Source organism: Orbicella faveolata, unplaced genomic scaffold (genome assembly GCF_042242905.1).
Source record: "Orbicella faveolata isolate gen_17 unplaced genomic scaffold, um_ofav_v1 contig_46, whole genome shotgun sequence".
Classification (NCBI taxonomy): domain Eukaryota; kingdom Metazoa; phylum Cnidaria; class Anthozoa; order Scleractinia; family Merulinidae; genus Orbicella; species Orbicella faveolata.
The window spans coordinates 17,756,968-17,775,402 of NW_028301576.1; the positions used below are offsets into that span (position 1 = coordinate 17,756,968).

At 40.9% G+C, this 18,435-nt stretch overlaps 1 protein-coding gene across 1 annotated transcript; it reads left to right on the forward strand.

The window, feature by feature from the left end:
* LOC110040403 (adhesion G protein-coupled receptor E3-like) lies at nucleotides 1-18,424 on the forward strand. The gene is made up of 13 exons (XM_020745635.2): nucleotides 1-428; nucleotides 5,355-5,642; nucleotides 6,335-6,969; nucleotides 7,547-7,813; nucleotides 10,157-10,312; nucleotides 12,101-12,343; nucleotides 13,745-13,909; nucleotides 14,381-14,596; nucleotides 15,106-15,265; nucleotides 15,362-15,504; nucleotides 15,663-15,923; nucleotides 16,800-16,908; nucleotides 17,738-18,424. The coding sequence occupies exons 1-13, from the start codon at nucleotides 380-382 to the stop codon at nucleotides 17,839-17,841; spliced, it is 2,796 nt and encodes a 931-aa protein (XP_020601294.2). The 5' UTR covers nucleotides 1-379; the 3' UTR covers nucleotides 17,842-18,424.
* Nucleotides 18,425-18,435: the final 11 nt, after the last annotated feature.

An 18,435-nucleotide genomic window follows, 5' to 3' on the forward strand; every position in this document is an offset into this window, starting at 1 on the left:
TATTCCCCAGGAGCCGTAAACTAGTTGTAATACAGGCTCGTATTCGTTGCTGCTTCGTTTGGTTTGTTCTGTGATGATAACACTAGGTTCGTGATCTCGACAACTGCTACGAGTTGTGTAATCAGCAATTTTTTTTCGTTTCCCTTTCGTGTCACAACCAAGGGTCCAATATTTAAACGATGCCTCCCTTAATTATACAATATCGGCCACCTCACCGTACACCTGTAATGTGCATTCATTCGGCGCAAGGTTCCTAACGACCTAACACAGAAATTTGTCTCTTCGCAAGACGACCTGTCGATCGGTTGACCGAAAAACCAACTCAAGCAAATAATTATCCAGAGCTTGCCTGTCCGACCTTGTGTCTTCCCTATATACAATGAGGGTTTTGGTGGTGTTGATTTTGACATGCACTATACAGCGCGAAGGTAAGCACTGTGAATACAGCATCAATGCACTTGGTTAATAAAGATTACAAATGTGTTTATTAAGGCATGAGCTATAAGCAAATGGAGATAATGAGCCTGAGCAAGAAAGCGCAAAACCACTGAAATTTGTGAAACTCGGTTCAGACAAAAGTGTTTTCCTTATACTTTAGTTCCAGTGAATTTTCTTCCATCTTTCGATTCGAACATTCGGCTGTTTTTATAAAAAGTTACATAATCATGATCAGCATTTTAATGAGAAAGGTTAATTTCCTGCTGAAAATGTCTGCTCATATACTTGAGTGTTTAGATAAGTTCTGACTTCATCAGGGTTTGCGTAGTTTCTTTTAAAATTCTTAATACTTCGCTGGCACTCAATTGCGTTTCACGCCTAGGTGATGAATCAAGTTGGCACTGTCTAAACTAAAAAAATACGCTAGCTTAGGTTGTAAATGATATTTTATGGAGTTGGTGTACGTCACATTAATGTGTTTGTTATAAAATGAGTCTTTTCTTTTCCTTTTTGTTTCTTTTAATTTCTTTCTAAACAACCTCGCTTGCCTTCGCAAACCGGCGAAGTTGAGGGACAATGATCTTCGTCGGTTGACAAGGATGAATATCTCAGATTTTATCATCGATCAAAAGTAATCATTAAAAATCCAGGGGGTAGGGATTGAGCAAAGTTACTTTATACCGGGAGGCTTCGCAGAGGTCCATTTTTACATAAGATTTTTAACAGAAAAAAACTGACTCTTAAACATACCTTCCAAAGAATATATATGATAACCTTTTCACATCCCCTTTAAAACCCTCAATTAAAACCCTTTAAAACTCTTAGATGAATTTGCCGTTACGAGCAACTGTTCGAGATATTTTGAAAGGTCCTTTTAAACAAATCAGTGAGTTTTACCTCTACCCCTTCGGAAGAAGTCTCTCCCCCCCTCCCCGGTCCTCCGCTATTAGACTATTACATAAGCAGTACCTCACAGGGTGTAAAAGATAATAGCTTTTTAAGACTAATGATAATGAAAAAGTTCGCTTCAACATTACTGGATTCAAATTACCCACAGTTCATATCTTAGCCATGTAATATTACAGCGTATAGAAAAGCCTGTCTTTTTAGTGTCGTGTAATTCAGCCCACAGGATAACCTTCTCAATAGCATGGCCCCTCTTTTTTTCGTAATTCCAGATTAAGAAGACATGACGACCTGTCTATATCTGTAAAACGTGGTATTTACGTCTAAATTCCCTCAGCCTGTCGTCTCCTCAAAAATAAACGTAAATGTACGGGCGAAATATGCTTACATATACTTTTCGAATGAAGATACGAAAATCCTTTTCTCACCAAAGAATAAAATGTTGCCGGCTTTTGGTTGCCTCACTGTATTCTTCGAAGGGAAAACTGAACGGTATTTTTTCATTTCACCATTTATATTTTATCCTCAGAAGACCTCTGTTCCTGCTTTCTTGCTATTGTCTGGCGTTCATTCCAGTGAAGCAACATGCTTGATCGTTAGAATAATACCAGCTAACATCATTTATGACTGTGATTCTCTGAACAGTTTTCAACAAGCTTTAAAGTAAGCTTTTTTAGAGAAAATGGCAACCGCGAAATTCATGCAATGCAACTGACTAATGCACTCAGAAGAAGAATTCGTTTTACTCCAGTTTGCAGTGTGAACGGTAAAGTAAGAAACCAGTTGAAGCAGCTTCGTCAATTTCAGCTGCGCATTTGCAATTCTCTGAGCAAAGTCAGGATTAAGATCACTACTGGAATAAATGCATTTTAACATTGAAATAAAAGCATAATGTACAAAAACGGTAATGACCCAAAGAACCGTAAAGAATTCAGATCCAGTCTAGCTTTTGTAGAAAGTCAGTGATCAAAAGATCGATGTTCACCAGTGGCGGATCTAGGGGAGAGCCCCCCCACCCACCCACCTCCTTATTTTGGGTGAAAAAAGAAGAAATGACTGAAGAAAGAAAAGCCGGCAGGGCAAGTAAAACAAAACCGGGCCCTCCATTAGCTCAAAGTCTGGATCCGCCACTGTTCGCTACAGTGACTGCTTTTCACTCTAGGAGATCGTCTTACTGTGCCGTTAATTATTTGAGCACTTGAGATACACATGCAATTTAGCATATACTGAAATTGCTTTTAAGGTGTTGATATTTTCACCTGAAGCGCAATTGACTGACGCAACGGAAGTGAACTAATTGAAACAGACATTTTATATTTAGACTTTTATTACGTGTGAAAGACAGAAGAGTCTCGCGCAATTTTAGCCGGAGCGAACAAAAATCTATGTACAGAAATTCGCCGGCAACGAAAATAAAGCATTACACGAATTCTCCCATAATACCGCTCTTGCGTGTTCAGTAATGGACTTCTTCGAAATCCTTCGAACATGCAAATTTTAAAGCATTTATTCGAATTAGTCACTTAGCTGGATTTGATATATGACACATTGACATACACTCTTTTTATGTCTAAGAATATTGTTTTCCGGCCGAGGCTGAATATTCTTATTTTCTGCCAATTTTAGGCTGAAAATTCTTGTGAGTATTCTTAGATTTCAGCGTGTGACATTTCCGTTTTATTGACTTCGATGGTGATGAAGTAAATCTTGGCCCAGACTGCAGGCAGTAAAGCCCAAGATGATATACATTACCTCTTGCAGAAATATTATTAGCATTGAACATACGGCTAGTGCTGTTTTCGTTGTTTCTTGGCTAGGTAAAGAAATTAAAGGAAGAGTTTTATAAGACTTAGTTAAAAACATACATTTGTATCGTATTTCTATTTCCAAATTTTCAACCACACACACAAATTTATATTCTTTTTAAAATCTCAGCGTTGTGTTTATTCTTAAAATATTCTTAACATTTCGCAAATTTCAGCCTCAATATTCTTATAAAATGTATTCTTATATATAAAAAAAGAGTGTAATGATCAATTTATTTTCACCTGCCTGGGGTCACGGCATGACGCTTTGTGAGGCTCATTGTGTACCAAATACATCAAGCAGCTTATCGTTTGGTTTATGATAATGAAAATGGAGAGCGTCGGTGGTCTGTCCAGTCAAGTATTTCGTTTAGAGAGGACTTAGAGTTATTTCTACAGTTTATGCAAGTGTGTCATTTTTCCTGAAGTATAAATGTCCTAGGCCTTGTTCAAAAGCCGCGCTATCGTTTAGTTTTCACAACGTTTGAAGTTTTGAACCGGGCCTTACTTATCTTCGTCTTCCTGCACCCGTAAATTCAGACTTGGAATGTTTTGAGTTCTTTTGTTGTATGACTATGTACGCTCATTCTTGACCTAGGTGTATAAATAAACGAACAATTATTCTTGTCACAAGGTCTGAAAAATTTTGTAAACGAAGCTTTCGACTGTATCGCACAGTCTTCATCAGCGATATAAGTGGGCTGACGTTGTCACGTGAATGCAAATTGTTTAATCACGTGACAACAGATGGTCAATATCTCAATTTCACCTCCAACCATCATCTACATCATAAACGTTCAGTTGTGAGGACCCTCCTACACAGAGCAGAACACCTTGTTAGCGAGGAGGAAGATAAGGCAAAGGAAGTACGGCACATCCAGAATGCTCTACTCGCAAATGGTTACAAACGCTGGATGTTTTAAGTCCCTTCTCGACCCAGCCCCACAAGTCAAGAGAACAGCACCTCGGAGACACCTAGAACAACCTCCGTAAGCCTGCCTTATGTGTCTGGACTCTCAGAACATCTTAGTAGAGTCTTTAGGGCACAAGACATCCGCACATACCACAAGCCTTACAACACGCTGAGGTCCATCTTAGTCCATCCAAAAGACAAGACACCAACCGAAAAGAAGACGGGCGTGGTGTACGACATCGCATGCAACGATTGCGGAGAGCATTACATTGGCGAGACAGCGAGAACTCTGGAGAAGCGACTGAGTGAACATCAGAAACAAACAACATCTACAATCCGGGAACACCAGTCTCAGGCCAACCACGAGATCGACTGGGAAGCAGTCAAGATTCTTGATAAAGAGTCGGTAGATATCAAAAGGAAAATCAAGGAGGCCATCCATATCAGACGTCAACGCCCAACACTGAACAGAGACGGGGGCTATGATCTCCCCGCCATTTTTGACCATCTGTTGTCACGTGATTAAACAATTTGCATTCACGTGACAATGTGAGCTCACTTTAATCGCTGATGAAGACTGTGCGATACAGTCGAAAGCTTCGTTTACAAAAGTTTTTCAGACCTTGTGACAAGGATAATTGTTCGTTTTCTTTTGTTGTAGTTTTGTTTTCATTAGTGTTAAATAACTGTAATTACGTCATGCTGGCTGCTGCCTTGCTTGGATTTTTTGTTGTTGTTCTTGTTGCCTGTTTTGTTGCTGTTTTTATTTTTTTGGCTTTTCTAGCTTTGCCATGTATTTTAACGACAAGTCATCGATTAAGTCCTACCTCAAAGCCGTGCTATTAGTACCGGCTTAGACATGCGACTCTTTCTCTCTACACCCAACGAAACAGGAGGGTAACAGCCATCTAATATGGCGGAAGGTCACGTTATCTTGGACTTCTCGTTCAGGGGGCGAGGCGGGCGGGGGAAGGAGGTGGGAAAAAGAGCATGTTGAACGACAGATTGACCGACTAACCGACTGACTGATTGACTGACTGACTGTCTGACTGACTGACTGACTGACTGACTGACTGTCTGACTAACTGACTGACTGCTTGACTGTCTGACTAACTGACTGACTGACTGGCTGACTGACCGACTGATTGACTGACTGACCGATTGACTGACCGACTGACTGACTTCTTGACTGGCTGACTGTCTGACTAACTGAGTGACTGACTGATTGACTGACTGACCGAGTGACTGACTGACCGAGAGACGGATCGATCTAACTCACTTTATCTCCACAGTTTTCGGAGGAGTTATCCTCGACACCCGCCGATCATTATTTGTTAATAATGGAGCCAGTATTGTCCTGTGGTGTACTGACAGAGATTTACGAACGCTTCAAGGCCAAGTGAGTATAACATGGGTCAAAGACGATGTGTCAATACCGTATAGTGATCCGCGATTGAACACGGTAGCCAATGGCACCTTATCACTCCAGCAAATACGTAAAATAGACGATGGTGAATACACCTGCACTGTTACAGCGGACGGCTTTTTAAGCACAAACACCACGAGGCTTTACATCAACGGTGAGCTTATACTGTTAGTAACAGTTTTATTAACGTAATCGTATCTATAACAAAATCCTCGATTGTGATTGGTTCTCCGGGCGCCTTTTTGTCATGTAATCGGCGCGTGATCATGTGGGTGTCCCATTATAGGCGATTAACTGGCCGTTGTGGAGAGGTTATTTTGGTAGTTAATTTTGCAAAAAAAAAAAACCCTAATAGGTATCAAGATCCTGTTTAGTGGGGGTGACTTGAAATTTGTTTCACCCCTAAGGGGTATTAGTTCTAAAACAACACATTATTTGGACCTTTTGAACCTTAACACCATAAAAGGAACTGCTTTTTTAACCCCTAAAAGGTACGACCAGCACCTCCCCCCCCCCCCCCCCCCGTTCTTTATGGCAGTTCCCCTCAGGGAAAACTACTTTTGGTAACGTTCGAGTTATCGGAAGTTCGAAAAATCGTGGGTTTGAGAAATCGGAATTCCACGGTGTTGATGAATTTTACAAAATATAAGGTGCACTCTATTAATTAATAACAAATTCTAAGTCAAGCTACTCAACTTAAAATAACGGCGCGAAAGCTGGATACGAGTCCTTCCTTTTAACCTTTCTAACTCAATAGCATCCTGTGAATGCACATTTCAATTCAGATTTGCCTTGTTCGATGTGGTCACTCTTCATGCGCCTTTGATCTGATTTGTTTTCAAACAGGGAGGGATCCACCAAACAGCGGGACATTAAGCAGTTTTACAATGGAGGCAGTTACGACGAGTGATGTTACTCCAGCCAGCTTCACAACGAGCAGCGTTACATCAAACAGCATTATAACGAGTGGCGTTACTTCAAACAGGATTTCAACGAGCAGCGTTACACCAACCAGCATTATAACGAGTGGCGTTACACCAACCAGTATTATAACGAGTGGCGTTACTTCAACCAGGATTACGACGAGCAGCGTTACACCAACCAGCATTATAACGAGTGGCGTTACTTCAACCAGGATTACAACGAATAGCGTTACATCAACAAGGATTACAACGAGCAGCCTTACTTTAACCAGCGCTATAACGAGTGGCGTTACTTCAACCAGCATTACAAAGAATAGCATTACTTCAACCAGGATTACAACGAGCACCGTGATTCTTGGCAGCATTACGAACACTAGCATAACGCTAAGTAACGCAACACCGAGCAGCGTACTAACGAATACCGTTACATTAGCCAGTCGTCAATTACACGTTAATCAAACAAACTTTTCGTATTCACCGAAACCAACAGAAAAACAGCCAACATCAACAAACATGCTCTCGTCAACTTCAAACAGGATTTCTGATCTACGGGAACAGGTATGAATTATGACTAATTTAATCTTATCGATCTTTTATTTTCTTTGCGTGAGATCATAGTTAATTGAGGGAAGTGGTGTGATTGGAAGTGGAAGCCACCTCAGCCTTATCTAGTTTTCATGTGAGTCTTCTATCCAAGCTGAATTGGAATTTGGAGATGTTGGTTTTTCAGCAGGGAGGAAAACCGGAACACCCGGAGAAAAACCCAGGGAGCAAGGCGAGAACCAACAACAAACTTAACCCACATATGTCACCGGGCCGGAATCGAACTCGGGCAACATTGATGGGAGGCGAGCGCTCTCATCACTGCGCCATCTCTATTCCCCTGCGGTTCACTTGTACGGACTATGATTAGAACCAAAGGAGCAAGTTTGAAAGACGGGAGGTTGAATGTATAAAGAAACAAAACAATGTTGAAAACAGTTCAAAAGGAAGCTCCTACACTTTGTTTCTTTGCTTGCCCAGAGGCGCACCCTACCCTCTTTGACAACGGTGTACATTAACAACGTATAGTAAAACCTCTGTTAAAATCCTGTTTGCAATAATAAAGCTAAGCTCTAATAAAATTCGTACCCAGGTTGTAGCTCTGTGGAACGGCAACCAATCCACCAACGTTAGCACGGTCATTTCAACACTCGTCAACTTGACAAGGCCTGGTAACGAGCTGAGGCTAGACACGCAAGAACTGTCTACCTCCCTGGACGCACTTGCTCTGCTAGTGACGTTCAACTCTGAGCTGAACAACAGTGTTATTAACACATCTGCCGACCAACGGAACATCATACAAGTAGCGAGTAATTTATTGGAGGAAGTTAATTCTAATACATGGCTACAACTTCAGAAGGTATTGCCATTTTACTCTTGCATAAACGTTTAATAGAACGTCTTTTTTTAAATTCTGTGCTAGTCCCCGAGATTCAATCGAGACCGTAGATTTGAACTTCCGGCCCTATACGGAAATGTTTTGGCACCTGACTTGGCTCACCCAAGCTCACGTGACAAATAGATTCCCGTCATATTCACTTGAGAAAGAAGCTGCGACAGCGTCGAAAGCTTGTGATCGCTAAAACATTGACTCGGCTTCGGCATCTTCTTTCTTATTGTCTTCTGCAGAGTGTGGAAACAATATCTTTACTCGATATTATTAAGAGCTTTTGGTTCAAATCTCGTTTATTATGTTATAATTCTTGTCCTGACTTGAGGGAATGTGTAAACTTGAGGCGACTCTATCGATAAAATGAGTATTAAAGTATTCTAAAACTTGATCCACTTATCGACACTTAGTAATTACGTTGTCAGTTAGGCTCGATTACCAGCCGCTGTTCGGGAAAGGAGCCCGCGCTCCTGAGTATCACAAAAACATGCATCCATACATGTATCCCAAGAGTACATGTATCCAATTTGAATTTATACATTCAAAGGGAGAGTCACCTTACTGGTTAAGGTGAAAACGATTATCATAATTTTTCTGTCGAAAGTAGCTTCAAGGATATCGTGTTGCATGCGTGCACGGCTCGTTCACGCTGATAGGACGCAAAAAATTATGTGCAGAAAGAATGCGCAGTGCAGTTTAACGAAATCATCTTAACCCTTTGAATACCAACTACGCATGTATGTGTGATTAATGGTCGTGCTCTTTGTACCACTTGTGACGTCATCAATTTAAATGTCATCAGATATTCTTGATGAGCAGATAGTAGTATTAGGCTAGGCCTTTCCATACAATGGTCAGGTTTAGATATCGACGACATTCCGACGTCGCAAATCGAAAAACAACGTTATCAGTTTTGGTGCAAAAACGGTGGTAAAATGGTCCACTATGCCTATGATTGATCAAGGTCCATTTCTAGGCTTCGCCCGTAATAAACATCCAACTTTTCACGGCAGCCAGAAAAAACATACAACGCAAAAGGTAGCCAGTGTAAAACGGCTGAGAAAAACAGAAAGGAAAGGGACAACAAACAAAATTGACTGAACGGTTAATGGCAAAAAAAAAAAAAAAAATTGACTTATGCGCATGCCCGGAATTGAAATTTTGCTCAATTTTGGACCTAATCCTCGAAAAATCTCTCCTTTTAATAAAAAAAAAAAGCTTTCTTAGCAAAATTTAGGCTTATTTAGCGTCATGGCAGCTAAAAAACCTGACTAAACGGTTAAAAACGGTATTTTTTGGCGAAAGTTTGGTATTCAAAAGGTTAAGGAAAACTGGCGCGAAATTCAATTACCTTTTCTTATAAGACCAATCAGATGCTGCATGCACAAGAAAACCGCGTTCCCATCCCATCAGTTCATCTGCACTGCTGCTATTTTTGTGAAAACATGCGCATTCACAGCGTAGCCATTATGCACGGTAACCGTAAAGCTCTTCTAATGACTTTGAAGTGTAACACATTTTAAAGCGAGTGCTCGTTCATTCAGTCTTCCATTCATTCATCCATTCATTCATTCATTTAATCATTCATTCACTTAATTGTTTGTCTGATTGTTGTTTACTTATTTACTATTTTTTCTTTCTCCTTTAATTTTTTTTATTTTCTCTTTGTTTTGTTTCTTTTTTCTTGATCTATTCACTTAATTGGCGGGTTCCTTTGACGTTTCTTTTTGTGATACAAGGACATGACAAAGTCCTCGATTTTATTCTTTGCTCCATGTTTACATCTACTTCTTTTACAAGTCGCTGTCATTTTAAAAAAAGTTTCAGATTTTCAAAATTTACAGATCGATAAAAATATGACTTAAATACAGTGAGAACCATATATCCTTTGATTAAAGAGAGGGGTATTTCTCTTCCGCGTACGTTTGTGAGTTGCTAATTTTGATAGTAACATCATGGGTTGACAAATTACTCCTTAATTTTCGCTCGAGATTTCAGCGTTAATTTACAATTTCACTTGTGAAATTACAAAATTTCCAACGCAACGTTGGCGCGAAATTTCTCGATACAATAAACAAGTCAAAAACCTACGACTGTAAGCGTAATTTGTCACCCATGATATTAAAAGGTAATCAAATGGTATACTCGTGAAATTAAGAGATCATTTCACTTGCGTTTTGTCAAAATTCTAATAATTTCCCTTGACTAAAGGCTCGCAAATTTATTAGAATTTCACAGAACGCGTGTGAAATTATTTCTTTATTTCACTCGTCGCCATGTCAGTACTCATATCAATCTTTACTTAAACTATAGAGTCGGGCAAACGCCGCTGATGATCTTCTAAAGGCAATGGATGACTTTGGTTCTCAAGTTAGCAGTCAGCTTGACGGTTCAGTTACCTCAGCACCATTGGTCATTTTCTCAAAGAACATCGCTTTCAGAGTTGATCGTGTCACTTCCAGAAAAACGGTGGGTCTTTTCTAGTTTATCGCTGGTAACAGACCTTTATTAATTATTTTCTGTCAGGAGTTGGAGTTTACTGGGCTGATTACTTTTTTCAACGAATTCGATTTCTCAGAAGTTAGTCACGCTTTAGAAGACAACTGGCGCATACCTGCTTTTGGAGCTGAGCGTGCATTAATGTTTTTTCTAGCACGGTTGGAAATTATAGAGTTCGCATGTCCCGGATGTCGTGTTGCCGGCGCAATCACTGCATGCAACTTCTCAAGCGTAAATATTTTCATTTTTTTTTTTTCATGCTATGTTCTAATCCAGAAGATGATGTTGCTACGTTTTCTAAAATTATGTACTTTTGAGGTCTAGACGCAATCTGGTCTCGCCCCTGCGTCCACGAGCAGTTTTTCTAGACCTCAGGCGTGCATCAGTTTCTTATATAAAATGTCGAATTATTCTCGTATTTTGATTGATTGTTACTTATGATCTGTAGGAGGACAGACGTATAGATGATGTTACTTACAATTTTTGATTTTCTTTATTTTACACTGACAATTGGATTCCTGTTACTACGTGTCTGGTCAGTAATAGATCATAGAGGATGTCAAAATGTGGTAAGAACATCAGTGACACACTCAGCTAACGGTTCCTGTGCCACTTTTGTGTTCTTAGACCATTCTGACGTCATCTGTGATCTATTTCTGAACAGACGCACGGCAACGTGGAATCTACTTGTCAAAGAGAGCATGGAACACCGTCTTCTATTTGGCAATAGGGACCTTAAGATACGAGGACGGGAAGGCAAGGACGGCAACGGCAGTGTACGCGGGAAACTTTGGCGGGTCCCGTCGTGTCGCCAAAAACAAAATGCTTAAGACGTGCATTTTCGCAAAGGACAGCGACGTCAATAATTCGAACCTCGCACAAGCTATTCACAGAAGCAATGACATCCATTAGACTATAAAAGAGATGGTAGAAATCTTATTCTATTAGGCTTAAACGATAGTGAACAGCGATGCTGAATTTCTTTATCTTTACAATTAAGCGAAGCAAACATCTGTCAATATTTTAATAGAGAATCCAGAATCTGATCGACCTGCTTCAGATGGCTTTTTACCACCAGAGCGTTTGAGAATTCTCTCGCCGAAGATTCCTGACTTTTGGTGAACGTTTCAATTTCCATCTGTAATTGTAACAAGCATTATAAAAACAAAACAAACGTTGCATCAAGTTCCGGGTAGTAAAACAAAAACAACTAAACATCAGTTTGAAAATGTGTACTTTATTTGCTCGATAGATGCTCCATGGCATTCATTCTTACAACATTTTATCGACTGTACTTACACTGATGTATTCTTAATGCATACAGTTTGTATTTCGTTTTGATCTTGCACACTCGTGGCAGCGACTGAATTAACAGTGACTGAAACACAAACGAACAGACGAGGAATAGTTTTATTCACATTTTCGTATCTCAGCATAGTATTCTACACTACAATCACGAAAAATGTGAACCTTATTAACACTCCTATCAATATAACTGAAAATAAAGTCGACTGGAACAGTTATCGGGGCAAAACAAGTGCAAAATACTCACGTTTTCAATACGACGGCTAGTCGGGCGAAATGGCGTCCTCGACGAGATGGGGACGGCAGAGAGATGAGTCGAGATTTCTCGCGCGCATGCCCGGTTGAGTTAATTTACTTCCGGTAGCCGTCCTAGCTCGTCCCGTCCTGATATCTTAAGGTGCCTAATTAAACGTCTGGTTTCGTTGAGGAAATCAATTTCATTTCAATTCGCAGCTCAACATTGACTTGTCCCCTTATGGCACGTCACTGTCTGTTCCTGATGCAGTGTTCTCTGGCACGAAGTCAAGTCGAGTATCGGCCATTGTATACAGAACACTTCACAAAGTTCTCAGACTTCGGAACGAGGAATCTGGTAACGATACGAGTGGTTCAAACATCATTTCTGCCACAATCTTACCTCGCCCCAAGAATCCACTGAGAAAAGGAATCAAACTTGTTTTTAATCACACTAAGCAGGTACTGGTCATTAAGTATTAGTAGCTTTAGGTCGCACTTAAGCTTTTAATTTAATGGTACATGTGAGTTTAAGACCCTTTTTCTCGCAATGTTCATAAAAAAACGCAAAAACAGGACGAGACCAGTATTCAGCCATCTCTCCCGAACAAGCTTGGTCAGTAAAGGATTTATTACATGGCATTAGAATACGTGCATATTCTTACGGGCGCATCAGGCAATACCGCGTGATAGCTCTATCGGGCCTGCGCCAATCACAGCCCAGGATTTGCCCACCTTACACACTCGCCATACCAGCCATCTAATAAATGGTATTTAAGAATTAAGAAGTTTATCCTTTTGCGCGCTTTCACGATTAGCATGGAACACAATTCACGTTTTTGTTAGTTTCGTTAATAATCCACTAAACACTCTCATGGTAACTTTTTTCCTCAGCCAGTCAGTCAGTTCCAGGAACTGATTAGGGCATGGTCAAAAAACAATCTCTGGGCAGTAGATGTCCTTTTTGTTTTCACATTAGTACGTTCCTTTTCCATGGTGTTGTAATGGTAAATACAGTAGAGCGTCAGTCAGTGACTCAGTCAGTCAATCAATCAGTCACTCAGTCAGTAATTCACTCTGTCAATCCGTTAGTCAGTCAGTCAATAACTCAGTCAGTTAGTCGGTCAGTCAGACAGTCAGACGATCCGACAGGCGGTCATTTAGTCATTCAGTCAGTCAGCCGGTCAATCAGTGAGTAACTCAGTCAGTCGACCAATCACTTAGTCGGTCAGTCAGACAACCAGTCAGTCAGTCAGTCAGTCAGTTAGCCAATCAGTCAGTCAGTTAGTCAGTCAGTCAGTCAGTCAGTAAGTCAGTCAGTCAGTCAGTCAGTTAATCAGTCAGTCAGTTAATCAGTCAGTCAAGCAGTCAGTCAGTCCGTCCGTCCGTCCGTCAGTCAGTCAGTCAGTTAGCCAGCAAAAGACCATGATCTCACCTCATTTTCTCTTGTTAACCAGTCAGTCAGCCAGTTAGTCAGTCAGTCAGTCAATCAGTCAGTCAGTCAGTCAGCCAATCAGTCAACTAGTCAGTCAGTCAAACCGACCAGTTTGCTCGACGCTATTTTTCCTCTAATATCTTCATGTGTAGTCTCTGCCTTTTTACGGAATGATTAAGTTTTCACTGCTTCTCCCTCTCTTGCAACCCGGATTTAGCGTGTCTCACTTTAATTCCTTGTGAATACCCTTGATTGCTGGTGGCTCCCCCACAATTTGTTGTATTATTTGTGACCATTACTTATAATACGGAAATGTTTTCTATCCGGTGATCATTCAACATTTTCTCTGGACTTAAACAAATTTATTTTTAAATTAATTTTTCCAAACTCAAATTAACAATGTATTTCTGCATTCCTTTTAATTACAGAGCGGTGATTCTGTTGGAGAGTGCGTGTTCTGGGAAATTGGACTATCACAACGGACGTGGAACACAAGTGGCTGCGAGCGGGTAGAAAGTGAATCGAACGCGCGCGTGACCACGTGCCAGTGTGACCACTTGACGATCTTCGCAGTTTTGTTCAACAATAAGCCGGTAAGAATATGCTTCGTAAACGTTGCAATCTTTCAGTTCCTCTTTGCTCCAAAAATCTATTCTCTTTACTAGTTGCTCTAGTTTCCTGTCAATATACGTTGTGAGAATGTTATACTGCATCCACACATTATGCACTAGCTTATGACTGCTTTTCTCAACTTTTCTGTATCCACTTAGACTTTGCTTTCACGAGTGTCATAATTTTCCAGCGAAAGAGTGCGTGATGCGCGTGACTAGCCATAAGAACCTCTGACTAATGAAGTAGCTGCCTGCAATGTATTTCAAGTACCCCATCCCCTTCCCCACCCCGCCTCTGCACCAATCCTCTACCGGTCAAGCATCCAAGATGGCGGCATCGAAAACCCGATTTATTATCTAGCGTTCCGTTCCAAAGTAACGCCTGCACTGCGGGCTAACTCTATGATTTTTCAAGTCTTAACAGGTTTCTTCTCCATATATATTCCTTTTTAGGGAGAAGCTCCTGATCCCAGTCAGCCGTACCTCAAGTACATTTCCATCATAGGCTGCGTATGCTCCTTGTTGTTCCTTCTACTGACTTTTGTTGTGACCGCGCTGTGTTGGAAGCAAGTGAAGAGTGTTCGAGTAACTGTGTTACTGAACTTGTGTACTGCAATTGCTGCGTCTTGTGTTTTGATCATTCTCGCTGATTACGCACAAAAGCCAACGGTAATTGAAAAATTTCATATTTAAAAAGTGCTTACTGTAGCACAGAAATACCGAACAAAATCAAAATATATCAATAAAACAGAAACCAAACAGAAACAGAGACCAACGACGCGCGGTACGGGTCAAGTTCCAATATAACACGGGGTATGGTCAGGAGATGGGCTCCTGGTATGGTAAAACCACTCGTCAGTCGTTGGCTAACTCTCCCTTGTGGAGAGGTTGGTTCTGTAGTTTGGGGACGCGCTTTAGTTGCCGTTGCCGTTGTGGAGAGGTGGCCGTTTAGAGAGGTTAAAATAAGATTGAATGTATGAAGCGTCCGCCGGGACAAAAAAACAAGTGGCTTTTGTACAGAGGTGTCCGTTAGTGGAGGTTCAACTGTATTATTACAACGCCATTTTACAGAAAAAAAAAAAAAAAAATCAGGTCACTGCCGCAGTGATCTAGGTATTCTGTAAGGTCACTGCCTCATTGATCTTCTATGTAATGCAACAAGTGTTCTTTTCCTGTAGGTATTGTGTACCGTCACTGCCACCTTACTGCATTATTTCTTATTGTGTGTATTTGCCTGGATGCTCTGTCACGCCGCCATCTTCTACTTTCTGATCATAAAGGCTGAACTGAGAGCAAAACTCCAGCCACAGATGAAATGGTTTTACGCTTTAGGGTGGGGTAAGACAACGTTTCTGCGTTGCATCCTCGAATACTCAAGCTGGCCTTCAACCAACGTGATCCGTTACCTCACTTTTTAAATTTCGTTCGTTTCAGGTTTCCCTCTGCCAATAGTGGCTGCTTCATTAACAGTAACACTAACTGGTACCAAACCTCGTGCAGCGGACAACTGCTGGCTAACAGTAGAACATGGGATCATTTACTGGACGTTTGTCGCTCCAGTCGCATTAGTTGTCCTTGTAAGTATACTCCGATATCACGCCTGACACATGGGTTCGAATCGCGTTCAAGCCTATATTTATGTTTTTTCGGGCTTTATTTTCACAACTGGTACTGTTTAAATTGTGTACATAGCCACGATGATCATCATGCTTTACTACTTTTCTCTTCTTTCCAGATCAACTCTGTTTTGTTTATTTTCTTGCTGCGTCGCATCGGCAGAGTTACAAAATTCAGAGAAGTCAACATGGTACGGGCTAATCAGGTGAGGGCCTGGATCAGACGCTCTGCAATGCTGTTGCCAGTGTTGGGTATCACGTGGTCTTTTGGCTTCCTCACGTTCGTTTCATCCACTGAAGTGTTTCATTACCTTTTTACCATCTTAAACAGCTTACAAGGATTTTTTATATTCCTCACCTTTTGCATTCTCGACGATAGGGTAAGTTGTCAGACTTTGATCAGTTTCGTCGTTGTAAACGCTTTTGTGTTTGGAACCTCGGGTTCTCCTTAAAGGGATTATAGATTATAAAATTTTGATGCTAGGAAGATTCGAAGGAAAAATTGGCCTGGCTCACGATTACGATTCTCCCCGTGGAAATACAACCAGCGTGGGGTGGGGGCTACCTATTCTGGACAATTTGTAAAATTTAAACTACAAAGGCAAGAGAGAAGAAAAATCAGTATTAAGTTGTGACAAGAACCACAAGGAAGGTAGTCCTTTAAACGCGGTGTCTCAGTCTGGCTGTCACTCAAGTCGTCATGGAACGATTCTTTTGGAGAATTAGGCCTGCTAAACAAGGTCGCAAGAAGCTTGGGTATTCACTTTGGTAGGAAACAAACTTGCACCCAAATCAGTGCGAGTTTGTGGCTTTGCCCACCGAACATGACCGTGTGGGACTAAATCGTGGACGTGAAACAGGTCTTTTGCACCTTTTGTGCACGGTCACGCCCATTTGGGAGAAATCTTGCGAGTATGTCTGGGCTATGCACCCAACCGCAAGTGTGCACCTGAGTTCAACTTGCGACCGCGTTTACGCCTCGTTCTGGTTAAGAGCGTGCGCACTGCGTGACGCCCGAATTACAGGTAAACATGGGGAACATCGTATTCGACAAAAGGATGGATTTTTCCAATCTCCGCCAGAACAACCTTATTCGCATAGTCTTTCCAAGACCTGTCTATCTTCGCACGAGGTTGCGTCAAAAGTGACTTAAGTTGAGGTTTATTATTGGGATTTTTTCCTAACATTCAAAACTCAAAAATCAAGATAACGCGCCTCGTATACAGCAATGAGCTTCTTTTCACTCTTCTCATCAGGTAAAGGAAGCTCTAATAACCACGTTGTGTAAGCGGAATGCTACGTCTCTCAAGGAACAAGCAGAACTTACGGAAAGACATGCGCATCGAAGACACACTGCACCAACAGGTGAATAAAGAATTATGGGTAGACGATGCAAATGTCAAGGAGAGGGTGGGTGGGTGTAAGTGGGCTATAATAGAGAATAGGAGACATACGAAACATAGCCGTCGATTAGTTCGATTAATCCAGATATCCGGCAAGGGACCTGAAATTTCAGGGATAGCCTTGATTCACTGGGAAATATAAATGATAGTTTTTTTTTGCTTTATGATTAACAGCGGGGGCGACCTCTACCCTCTTCAAGGCTCTTTTAATTCGCCAAACGAAGCAATGAATAAAGAACACAATGCCCCCGAAAAAAAGAACGAACAGATTAACAAGAGCGAATGAAAATATCACTTTAACCAAAAATGTATGAAATCCTTCATCGAGCCAAATTTTGCTCGTTAGAGACTAAGAATGGTCAATTGGACCGATCTATGGCGAAAAAGAAAGTTTTAGAGAAAATTTGTGCTTTTCTTTAAAAAGGCGGCGCAGATATCAACTGTAACAGCGGGTTTTTTTGTTACATCGGTGATGTATTCTCTGCCCATAGCATGTTGCACTTAGCTTTGGAAGTAGTACGAAAAGCGGCAGGAGAAAAAGTAGGGGAGGGGTGGAGAAGCCTCCTAGACCCTTGCCCTATTTTTCGCTCCCCTCACTTTTGCACTGCTTTCCGACTAACCAAATTAGAATTGAAGTTGGCTATAATCATCTCATTTTCAATAAAAACTCTTGAATTACATTATCCGATGATCCAGTTATTGTTAACACTCATTGAACCCACTTAATATAATAACAATGATTGTGAGTACTCAATAAATCTCTCACGTTCCTTCTTCTAACTCATTTACAGTTGCTACTGCAATAAAGACTGATGGAAAGCAAAATCAAGGATTCCTCGACCTAACTGAACGGAAGATGAAGCCAAAATTTCAAACGTGGATGTTGGTCGAATGACTTCAAAAGAATTCGAAGAAGGCCTATGCAAGTTCTATAGTGTCTTGATGATACTTTGAGTTTACCAAAGGTCGACAGTTTTTGCGTACGTGTCGGCCATAATTCATCGCAGTTTCAAACTCGTTTCCAAGCTCTTAGCTTGCAACATCCAAATCCAGAGATGAGGATTTCTTTCGTCCTCGAATAGCAGTCGCTTAAGACGAGCCGCTAAATTTGAACACGACACAGAGAAGACCCAGAGACGGGGATTAAACTTCTTCAATTTGATAACTTAAATTCCAGAAATGTTTTCCTTTCTATGATTAATTCTTGGTTACCTTTGTATGTTTTCAAAGCTACATTGGTGATTTTATCGAGGATGCAGACTGCGGATAGTGTCAACTACTTGAGTTAAACGCTCTCTAAAATGTCGTAATAGAAAACTGTTTTCAAGCAAGCGCGAAAATTTGTTAAGTATTGATCTTGTCCTAATGTCCTCCCCCATTCTTTTTTCTTTAGTGTTGAATATAAACAGAATGAGAGAGAATATGTATTTATTACTCACGTTTTTTAATCGTAATAAACAAAGAATGATTCAATTCTATTTTGCTCGCA